The following is an 11561-nucleotide window of genomic DNA, read 5'->3' on the forward strand; positions in this document are numbered from 1 at the left end:
AGCTTTTACACAGTGGCCATCGTTAATGACAAATCATCACACCGGCACCGCACTCTCACATTTTGGCACAGACCCGCCCTACTTTGCATCTGATTGGCTAGAACTCGTTTCATTGGTAGGTGGAAGTTCGATGATTGGTTAAATCCAGCGCATCAAAACAAATCCCATGTGGACTACATAATTCACGTAGGTCACCTATTTTGGTTTCAAAACGGCAAATTTCGCCGAAAGGTGAGTGATTTTCATGTCTGACTGTTGATGGGTGATTTAGCAAATACAGGCACTTTAGGTTTGATCCTAAGTATTACTGCTACGGGTTTTTTGGTTTTAAATTGGTAACATTAGACCAAGTGACCTAAAATCTGTTTTCAAAATACAAGCAAGAAAGAAGTACATTTAGCCAATGAATGTAGGCAACGCACACACCAACTTTAGTGACATAATGCACACTGTTGAATTACATGTGGGTGGGCATCTTACCTTTTTTACTTATACTTGATTCAATCTTTGACTCGATTTTACACGAGACAAAACATCCCTCTTAACTCGAGGTCCACCTGCTAGCTTTTTTTTCAAGAGCTTTCAACCACATCTCAAGGGGGTCACAGTCTTCATTAATAGATGGAGTCTGTCCAGTTTGGTGACCTGGAGATGATGTTTTAAATTCTTCATCTAAAGTAAACATGGAACCTTCACATTCAACACATTTAGTCTTTATCCCAGAATTTTATTTCTTGAGTCAGGGTGGAAACAGCACAAAGACCATCATACTCTGCACTAGTCATCCAATATAACAACAATAATCTATGTATACTTGTGTAGGCCATCAGAAGGCTGCAATATGCCATCAGTGTACAGCACTGATACTGCCACAACATGACTCAGTCTGCATGCTTTTTAGTCCAGTGGGACTGTGCAAACAACCACATGGATGACTGGATGATCACTGACTGGACCATGCTGAGGCAGCTGGTGTACACTCATCACAGAATGCCAGTGTAGTAATTATCATTCTACAATAAATATGATATCCAAACAATGACATGGTAAATGAAACATATCAAAGTAATATTCAGTATATCAGAAGGGGATGACACTGACACCAGAGGAAATGTGTTGAAATAAAAGCTGCATCTGCAAACCCAAATCCAATCCTGAAGCACATCCACAGCTGTCTTCTTACAGTATGTACAGTATGGACGTATGTGTGTGTCAGAGGTTATTCTGGTATGTGCTTACTGTACACTGCGTGTGTTTGTGTGTGTGTGTTGTCTATCGGTAGAGGTAATCAGCTTGTATGTTGGCAGCTATCTCTGCCTCCCACTTGTCTCCATTGTTGAGGAGCTTCTCCTTGTTGTAGAGCAGTTCTTCATGGGTTTCAGTGGAAAACTCAAAGTTAGGACCCTGAATAAAGAAGGAAAGAGAGAGGATGGAGAGGGGAATGTAAAAGAGAAAGAAGGGGTCAGAGTAAGCAAATGGCTTTTTCTATGACGTGAACTTTAAAAGCTGTAACTTAAAACGTAGCCATTATCATGGGGGCCCTAAACAGAATTTGGTTTGGACTTACTTTACATGGCACTAAACCAACTTGTGTATTGTAAATATTTAGTTTAGCCATTTTTTCAAATATTTGGGTTGCCTGGTCTCCTTTTGTAATAATGCTTGTATAACCTCAACCCTGTTACGCATAATCAGGGTAAAGACATTTCATTTGTTTCACGACAAACTGGGCTTTCAGGATATGTATGCTGCAGGGATGTCACATGAATGTATAAATTGTGATAGGACTATAAAGAAAAACAACTAAACGGAAATTGAATCTCACAGAGATGTATTGAAATCACACAGAACAATAATGAACACAACTTTAGTTCTTTTGAAAATTGTTCTTTCAAGTCTCAGGGGAAACAAAAATAAACACTGTAACTAACACAAATACAAAACTGTTAAGATTTTTTCCTAGAAAAGTCCACACGGTTTCATCCAAAGAGTTAGTTGTGCCATCTCCAATGAATTTCCTGTCTGCTGTGAGACCGAGAGCCACATTTCTTACGCTGCCAGGGCAGCCTCTGACCCCCTGACCTGTCAGTCAGCATTTAAGGCCCTCCTGCTTGTATCAGGTTATTATCTATTGGCTGCCTTTCTCTTGACATTACTCCCTTGTCAATAAGTCAAATAAAATATGTAAAAACTATGGCTGCAAGATATTTAACAATAAAAAAAGAAAAAGAAATCTCCTGTCTGTCCCACCCGCATGCGCAAAACAACAATAACCAAGACGTCACACACAGCATAAGCAGTCATAAGGAAGTAAACATAGGGGCCACTGAAGTCAGCCGGTGCGTCCAAAATGCACTACATACTCATTATGTGTACTATCATTCAACATTTGTGTGAATAAACAGCAGCTCACTTTTTGTAGCTGGATGCTGGATACACTTTGTGGAACCGAAATGTTCTTCTCTTCCGTGAAGTCAATGACAACGAGTGAATAGAATACAGGAACAGCGCTGTTTAAAATCTTTAAATACCTTTATAACGGCAGTGGTTATGTCAAAGCAAGCGACTTTACGCCTTTTTAGCATTAAATACCTCAGCTAAGTGTATCCACCAGTCTTTCTGACTGAGTAGGCACGACTTGGATTGTTTTTTTATGTTTTTTTCAGGGGCAGATTTAGTGAATTCAGTGCCCCAGGCAAACAGCGTCTTTCTTTTACTTTTCACCCTTCCTCTAACTGGGAATGTTGGTATTGGCAGTTGTAGAAGTAGGCATTGTAAAAAAAAATTTAAAACTTTTAACTATTAGTAAAACTATTAGTACAGCACAGTACAAGTGCTGCATTCAAATGTTAACTTAAAGTGAGGAATGAAAGAGGCATTATCAGCAAAATGTACTTACATTTACTTAACGTCTGTTTAAAGGTGGAGCTTTCAACTCTAATATAATGCTGGATAGTTTAATTAATAATAATGCATCATATTTTAATTGTTGTATTTTGTGAGTGTCAGCAATATACAATTGAGAAGCATATTTGAAGTGCTTTGGGAGGACTCTGTAAGTTATTTCAATGAGTTGGAATAGCAACATATTTAAAAAAGAAATCATATCTAAACATCATAATAAATGTTTAGCTGTTTGAGGCCCTTTTAGTTGGGGGTAAAGTCTGTCTTGGGGTTTTTTCCAGCAAACCAGAGTATTCCACTGTTGTTCTGACTGCGAGTAGCTGCAACTTGGGTGTGTCAAGCAATCGGCCCGTTCCCAACAGGCATGTTTTAAACAAGCACTGAACTAGTTGAAAAAAAACTGACATTGCAATAATTCTTTTCCTGCAATATATATTGCGATATAAAAAAAAAAAAAGCCTACAGGAAGTTTCCCCCTCTAGGGCCGTCCATGGGCATGCTCTCCTGAAGAAAATGTTTAACTTTTTATTGTGCACCCTAAAATGTGGTAGCTCTTGTGTCACACTGAGTGCCATTTGTGCCCTTTTTGTCTTGTTTTGCATCAAACTGCAGTTAGTGATGGGGGAACTAAGCTTTCTGAAGCACTGAACCAGCAGTTGTGCAGTGTTTGATAAGACAAAATGGTGACATCTGGATTTGGTGGATAAATGTTAGACCATGTTGAAACAAAAAGTGAAAGCCAGTTGGAAAACAATGGGACCATTTAAAGAACTTACTGACAATAATGTGATATGGCATCAAAAACTGAATTTACTGTACATCTACGTGTTAAGGACCTGCAGACACCCTGTATGTCAGACATCATCAGGATCATGCACGCACCTCTACAATGGCGTCCACAGGACAAGCCTCCTGACAAAAGCCGCAGTAGATGCATTTGGTCATGTCAATGTCGTAGCGAGTCGTCCTCCTGCTGCCGTCAGCGCGGGTCTCTGCTTCAATGGTGATGGCCTGGACACACATTGTTGGAGATGAAGAGACACACTGACACAGTCCTCTGATCTGCTATCTAGCATTGAGATTGAATATAAATGCCTATATGTATTCACAACTGACAAATTTATATACAATCATACATGTCATGCTTTATGCACAGTAAAGACAGTTACTTATGGTTCAAACATACATATAGCCAAAGTGGTTTTCTCTTGTTCATATTAAAAAAGGCAGACATGATGCAATCAAGCCGTGCGCGTGTGCAGGTGTGTGTGTGTGTGTGTGTGTGTGTGTGTGTGTGTGTGTGTGTGTGTGTGTGTACCTGCGCAGGGCAGATAGCTTCACACAGCTTGCAGGCGATGCAGCGCTCCTCTCCTGAAGGATACCTGGTATACATAATTACAAAGACTTCAGTCACCTTTAACAGATATAACATTGGCCTTTTTCCATTACAAGGTACCTGCTCGACTCGCCTGGACTCTACTCGCCTTTCCATTATGAAAAAAAGTCCCTGGAACCTGCCAACAGGTACTTTTTTTAGTATCGTCTTCGTCGAGGTTCCAAGCGAACTGAGGCGATACGAAAAGGTGACACGAAAACCTGCAGACTACGGATTGGTCGGAGAGAATCGTCACTAATCACTGCGTCGTCATTGCTAGTGACAGACGAGGTGTCCTGAACAAACCCACCATTTATAAATAGTTTAGCCAGCTGAGTTTTTGTGGCTGCCTCCAGCTTCTTTTTGAAAATTCTAATCGTCTCCTGTCAGAATGACCGGTGGAAATAATTCCCTCTGCACAATTTGAATTGTGTTAAAAGATGTTACAGTAATTTCCATATATTTCGTTCTATTAACAACTGTAATGATGTCAAAAACATTTAGAAATGACTGTAGACTGTAGCGATAATGGAAAATATTATGTCTCGTTCTCGCTCTGATTGAATCCAGAAGACTACCGTAGATTTACAACAAACGGCAACAAGCAAGCGGGAAGTCAAAGCCCAAGCCCTGGCGAAACAGGGAAATATTGTGAATTACTTTATAAAATCAAGCAGCGGCCGGGCTAATGTAATTGAAGCCAAGAAATTGTCAGCGAGGACGAGTCGGCACCAGCTACAGCCAGTCTCATTAACGTTAACAACACAGACACACAATGAGATACCATAATATGATTACAGCCGTCTGCGGTTCTTATTGGGATTACGGAGAAATCTATCCAGAGTCGGTCAAACTGGCCAAAGCAGCATGCGTAAAACCCGCCTCCAGTGTGCCAGCAGAGAGAAGCTTCTCCCTGCAGAACTGCATCAAAACAGCGCAGCGGCGTCAGGCAGAGGCTTATGCGCATCGCGAGTTGCAGAGACACTTGTTTACAGTTATTTTGATTCTAGTCGGCACGTTATCATTTTATGAGCCAGTCTGTTTGTACTGTAGTTTGTATTGTTTTATTTCCTCAGCCTAGCGAATGGAAAATAGCCCTATTGTTTTGACCTCTCTGCCTGTAGCAAGTAGCCTACATTTCAAAATTGTATAAATCTTCATCCCTTGATGATCAAATGTTTTTAAGCGCAATAAACACAATATTTGACCAGAACATTTTTCCATTTGACCGGTAAAATGAAATCTTACAGGTCACATGACCGGCACCAATTTGGTGTTAATTACTGTGATTTGTAGTAAAAAATAAATAAATATGTGGAAAAATTAAATAAAAAGATTTGAAATAAAATAGAGCATTGTTTCGTATTGCAAAACAGAATATAATGAATTTAACTTTTTCTAAAATCATACTGTTGTGAAATTTACTTACATTCTAACTTCTGAGTAGTTTTTAATCAATTTGACTAACATTACAATGCATGTTATTTATTTATAAACTCCTGTGACCCACAATCCACTAAGTGGTTGATACTGTACGTGGTTCTCCTCACCTGCGTAGTGCGTGTTCTCCTCTGAAGCGAGGCGACAGCGGCCCCTTCTCAAATGGGTAGTTGATGGTGGCGGGCTCTCTGAACAGATAGCTCATTGTCATGCCCAGACCTGACATCACAACACAATGATTCATGTTTAAGTATTTCTCAAACATTGTACAGATCACATGGAAAAAGAGTAGCCAGACCACCTCCAGTGTTTTTTTTAATATGAGTGATGTTCAGCTGACCTCTGAAGAGCTCTGTCCAGAGCAGCGTCTGAGCAGCTCGGTCTGTGATGGACTTCATATCTGTCGGGATCTCTTGGGCATTGACATACTCTGCACAGAAAAACACAAGGCGAGAGGCCTGTTGAACTTTTATTGCACTTGAGACTACGCTCTGCAAGCCACCAACATCACTGTGTTTGCTGCGTTTGGAGCCCCAAAGCTTCTAATCTTTTTTGGCACAAATGGAAAGAAAGCCCCAAGCTTCATAATGCTCGATTCTCCCATCACTACCATAGTAGCTAGCTAACCCAGTAATCTCACTTTCTGGTACAGGCCCTTGAAAACCCTTCAAGGAGACACAAAATGAGTGTCGTTTATGTGTTGTAGTGGTACTTACTGAATCCTTCCCTTTGTGCGGACACACTGAAGGACCTCACTAGATTCTGGCTGGCCACAATAGTGCCTGAAAGGAAAGATAAATGAATAAGTGCATTGTCATTAAGATATTACATCCCAATAACTATACAAATGAATAATACTATACAGTTATCGGATATGGGCTTAAAGAGTAACTACCATTTTTTCAACCTGGACCCCATTTTTGGTCACATCAGTCTATTAGACAAAAATGCATTTTTGTCTAATAGACTGATGTGACCAAAAATCTTTGAATTTGGTCCAGTATTGAGCGAGATCGCAATGGCGGGCCGGCACGAACCGAGCTACAATGTAACCTAATGGGGGAATTGTGGAGCCTCGCTTTTTGTCCAATAAAAGTGATTTGTTTTGCTACTGACAGGTTCAGATTGTCACTAAAAGTGTCTAACATTATCGATCTCAGGATGTGACTTTTTGTCCGAAGACAGCGGTGTGGAGAGTGAAACACGAGACGATAGAAAGGCGTTCAGGTAGTCTGTTGTTACGGAGTAGGCTACATAAATGATGTAGCCTACTCCTACCTGTTATCTAAAATATTTTCAATGTAATGGCTCAATATTTAAAAGGACAATTCCGCCGCAAAACGAACCTAGGGGTTAATAGCAGATGTGTACCCACTCTGTCGTTCTCTGGGATATGTTTTCATGCTAATCGAATGTGTCTGTAGCTTGAAACAAGCTACCACGGACCACTGATTAGCTTACAACGCTAGTATTTGGGGCACAGGGAAAGTAAAAAGAAATCGCTATTTTATACCACTAAAAAGGCTCAAAATATCACCACACTTCAACGGTAGCATAATGAGGGTCCCTAAATGTTAATAGAAGCACTGAGAACATTGTAAGTGTGCAGACAGTTTATTAAAAAGATAGTTTAGAAAATTAGATTTCAACAATGAGTCAGTTGCACTAAAATGATTAGTATGACTTACCTGGCCTTGACACGGAGTAGAGTAAACGCAATGTTGCAGCCATCACGTCTTAGAAGCTGAAACCAGACAGGATAGAACTTTGATAAACAGTTCAAAAACAGCGACCGCATCAAAACATCATAGTATATTTATTATTTGACGCATAAATTGCTCTCTATTGGTAAACTTTTAGGCCAGGGTCCCCTTAGCGGAAAGGGAGACCGAGTAGGGACCCCCTACCACATATATTGTATACAATTGAGTTGCATATTAAACTGGGCAGAATGGATGAAAAGAAATTATATTATTTATGCATTATGTTTTAATGTCCTTAAGCTTAACTGTATGGCTACCATAGTTACCTATAGTAAGCTTATCTTCAATGTGTAAATATTTTTTTTCCACAAATAGGCAAATTTATCTTTGCTATTAAAATATTGCATTCATATTAATGTATATTTTCAGACTTATTTATTTAATTTAAAAAACTCCCTTTTATTTATTGTTTTTTAACATAATTTACAAAACACTAACTGCACTAACTCTGAGGACAACCTAGGGGTCCCGGACCCCCTGTTGAAGCTCTCTGCCCTAGATTATAACCATTCCAATCTTTTTTCCACTTGCCAAAAAGTGATTATTGTTGTTGTTGTTGTTGTTGTTGTTGATGTTGTTTTTAAAATGCCTCAAAATTACTTGATTTGATTCCTGAGGCTTATAGTTGACAGATTATACCCAACCGCGAACTTTTTACCTGCTGAAATACCTTGAACGAGCCAATACAACCAGTAAGCTTTCCAAGTGCGCTGCGGACATATTTAAACTGGGCGATACAGCTTATCAGGATGCGCACCTTCCCACGGACAGCAATCACTTTCTGGCAAATGGTCACTACTTGGCACGACAGCTGTCCGCACCGCAAAAACAACAGTCACTGAATACTGATAACCATTGCTTGTTCTGCACGATGATGTAACGTTACAGTTTCTCAGCTGCTGACACCAGCCTTATCTGACTATATGTTACAAAGTTGTTAACTGAAGCACATCAAACTAACTTAACTTTGATCTGAACTCTTTAACCGTGAGTTCCTGACCTAAGGTAATATGACGCTAGCACTTAACGTCACTAGCGCAAAATACCCTCGCGACCACTTGACTTCGCAGCACATACTATTCTGTAATCTGTACACAATACATGGTAGAAGAATTTGCCTTTAATTTGTGAAAAGTAAAGGAAGGTCGCTAAGCTAAGATAGCGTTAGCATTGATTAGTAGCCAGGTTAGAGCACATACTGTCAAGGACTTTCGCACTGAGGTAGCTTAAGGTGAATTAAGGGTGATTCAAATTATTTCAAGGTCAGGTATAAATAATAATAAAGTAACTATTTGATGTGACGTAACGGAGCTGTGTAATATGTTATAAATTTAAATGTTTTTAAACTCACCGAAACGTCGCTATTTGGCCTTCTGAACCAGAACAGCGGACGGTTTTGCGGAACGGACAGTGCGTGTGAAAGGAAGTTAACCAACGTGATAGCGTCATGAGCGTATTGTTCTTCTTTTTGCTGCTTGCATCCGCTTGCATCCTTTTGCATTACTGCCATCTTATGGATTAAGCTAAGTTATACAGTGTCCAGTACATAGATATGGTCCAGTAGTCATAGTTTCGGTTTTCCGTCTTGCGGAACTTTCTGTACAGGCCAAAAATAAAGAGTTGCCTGTTTCTATGAAGCAAGGCTTAACATATCTTATTCTTAAACCAAACAGAGATCTTATACATCTTGATTCACTTGATTCGGACTAAAAATTATTTGCTGCACTGTAAGATAAAAGATAAACATTTTGTTTAGGATAAATAATTTCTGCAACACAGTCAGGGTTTATGAAAGGTCGGCATATTTCTAATAATATCCGACTTGCTGACATTTTAGATTCCCCAAAATTTGTGACACTTGATGTTATTTTTGGACTTTTACAAAGCTTTTTTTTTGTAATTTGTTTAGCAGAGGTGAAAGAAGTGACACCTTCTATGTCTGTAAAGGGTGGGTACCCATAGAACCAATTTTCATTCAGATATGAGGTGAGAGGTCAAGGGATCCCTGTCAAAATGGCCAATGTTGCAATTTGCTCTTGTCATATAATAACTTGTTCTTTCACCCTTATCTGTTGCACCACCACCACATTTCCTTTGCCTTCTCCATCTGCACTTCAGTATTACATGTGTACAAGTTTCAATATCCCAAAACTTGCGCACATTTTACTTCTCCAACTTGCTCTCTAATAATTTTTGTTATCTTAAACAGATCCACTTTATTTACTCCCCTCTCCCTCAAATTGTACACTACATAAAGCAACCTTGCCTTTGGGTCCTTCTCTGGCCTCACCCTCTCTTCCCTCACTCTGTTCCACCTGTGCTGGCTTGTCCTTTTTCTTTGTTGAAGGAACAGTGTAAAAATATAAGACCCAATGTCCCCCATAATACTCAATCCTATAACTATAGGTCTCTGCAAATCCAAAGTCAATGTTGTTTAATTTTGTTTAGTCTCTAATCTATCTATCTATCTATCTATCTATCTATCTATCTATCTACTGTAGCTTATTTTCCTTACTGTTGTTGTTATCATCACCTACAGGATAATGATAGTAGTAGTTGCAGAAACTGAATTACAGGCACACCGTGCGTCAGAGCCATTCTAGTTCAGTTAAATGGAGCATGTGCATTTTAATTGAAAATGGTTTTGATGACACAACCAATCTGAGCTCTCCGCTAAAAACACCTAGAAACCACTGTTAAAGGCTGTGGACTGACAGCTCACCGCAAAAGTAAGTGTAGCTTTTTCTTTATTAAATGGATGATGATAATAGATTATGTCAGAATGAGGTTTAATGCTGTGTCTGTCATTATGCATGACTAAACTTTCTTAAACCGTAGAAAAACATCAGAGCTGTAAGATACAGAACAAGGTTGGATATCATTAGGCGGTAACCATCTCACCCTATCTTTTTACTGTAATTTACATGCAGCGGCTAGTACAAGAAGCAACAAGGAGAAAACTGCACTGGTGTCAACTAAAACACATAGTCCTGTGCCAGTGTCTTATGCCTACCAGACACTAGAAGACTCTGAAAAGACTTTGACAATACTGAAGTCTGACACCATCTCACATATAAAGACAATCCGTCGTAATGTCTCTGAGTTTTTGTCACAGACTATAAGATTTTACTACCAAGACTTAAAACTTACAATAATATTAAACACGTTTGATTTTATGACTACCTTACACCAAACGATTGAGACCACGGGAGTGTGCCCCAACTCTTGCAAGACTCTCATGATTTCAATTTCATTCTGATATTGGAAATTTGTCTGCGACAATGGAATTGATAGAAAAGTTGTTGGGTGTGCTATTTGTACAATTATGAAAGAAAATAAAATGATCAAAAGCAATGAATATTTCAATATTCACACGTCATGTACATAAGCTGTACATTTAGACACTTGTTGTCTTTGTTCATATATTCTGTTAAGTATGTTACTGTAACATATTATATTTTTCCAAATACTTCACTGTTTAACAAATAGTATTTTACCTTATTTCCTGCTTTGCTCCAATCATCATACAGCCGCTATAGGCCTACTGTCTAACAATAAACATAAATATGGATGTAAATAAGTTGCTTGTACAAACGAGCTATGGGGTCGTTTTTCGGGGGAAGGACAGTCTTTTCCATTTATATATTTGCATTGTCAGTTGTATTGTGTCTAATACCCAGTTCCTGTAATTTTCATTGCGGTATCCTGTAACTCAGTTTATGCAATCTTACTGTTCTTGTAGCATGAATTAACAGAACAGAAGAGAGAGAGAGAGAGAGAGAGAGAGAGAGAGAGATAAGCAAAACATCTGGAATGATGAGAGAAAGAGAGGCACACAGCTGTGCTTGTGGGACACAAACAAATAGAGGGTTCACTTTCCATTCGTCACAGTTTGACCTTCAGTTAAAAAATGTAATGGTTACTTAATGGTTACTTTTGATGTGCAAAAGGTAAGTAATTACCATAAGAACACCTATCCAAGTTGGTATTAATCCTCAAATTAATTTCATTTATAGTGTCAAATCCTAACAGTAGGTATCTCAGGACACTTGTCAGATAGTTTAGGTCTAGATCACACT

The 11561-nt window shown here is 39.1% G+C and overlaps 1 protein-coding gene across 1 annotated transcript; it reads right to left on the reverse strand.

Moving 5' to 3' along the window:
- Positions 1-706: 706 nt before the first annotated feature.
- Positions 707-8954, reverse strand: ndufs8a (NADH:ubiquinone oxidoreductase core subunit S8a). The gene is made up of 8 exons (XM_028599090.1): positions 8834-8954; positions 7408-7463; positions 6436-6501; positions 6060-6149; positions 5830-5938; positions 4223-4286; positions 3787-3915; positions 707-1404 (listed from the first exon to the last, which is right to left on the reverse strand). Exons 2-8 carry the CDS (start codon positions 7448-7450, stop codon positions 1273-1275), a joined length of 633 nt encoding a protein of 210 aa, XP_028454891.1. The 5' UTR covers positions 7451-7463; positions 8834-8954; the 3' UTR covers positions 707-1272.
- Between the last annotated feature and the right edge of the window lie 2607 nt (positions 8955-11561).

The sequence above is a fragment of the Perca flavescens genome, chromosome 2, assembly GCF_004354835.1.
Source record: "Perca flavescens isolate YP-PL-M2 chromosome 2, PFLA_1.0, whole genome shotgun sequence".
In the NCBI taxonomy this organism is placed as follows: domain Eukaryota; kingdom Metazoa; phylum Chordata; class Actinopteri; order Perciformes; family Percidae; genus Perca; species Perca flavescens.

Coding starts and splice junctions, on each gene's coding strand:
- ndufs8a (XM_028599090.1), bottom strand. CDS start 7,450: ATGGCTGCAACATTGCGTTTACTCTACTCCGTGTCAAGGCCAG. Junction 3,916..4,222: donor AAGCTATCTGCCCTGCGCAG/GTACACACACAC, acceptor ATGTGTGTCCAG/GCCATCACCATTGAAGCAGA. Junction 1,405..3,786: donor CTGTGGACGCCATTGTAGAG/GTGCGTGCATGA, acceptor TTCTTTATTCAG/GGTCCTAACTTTGAGTTTTC.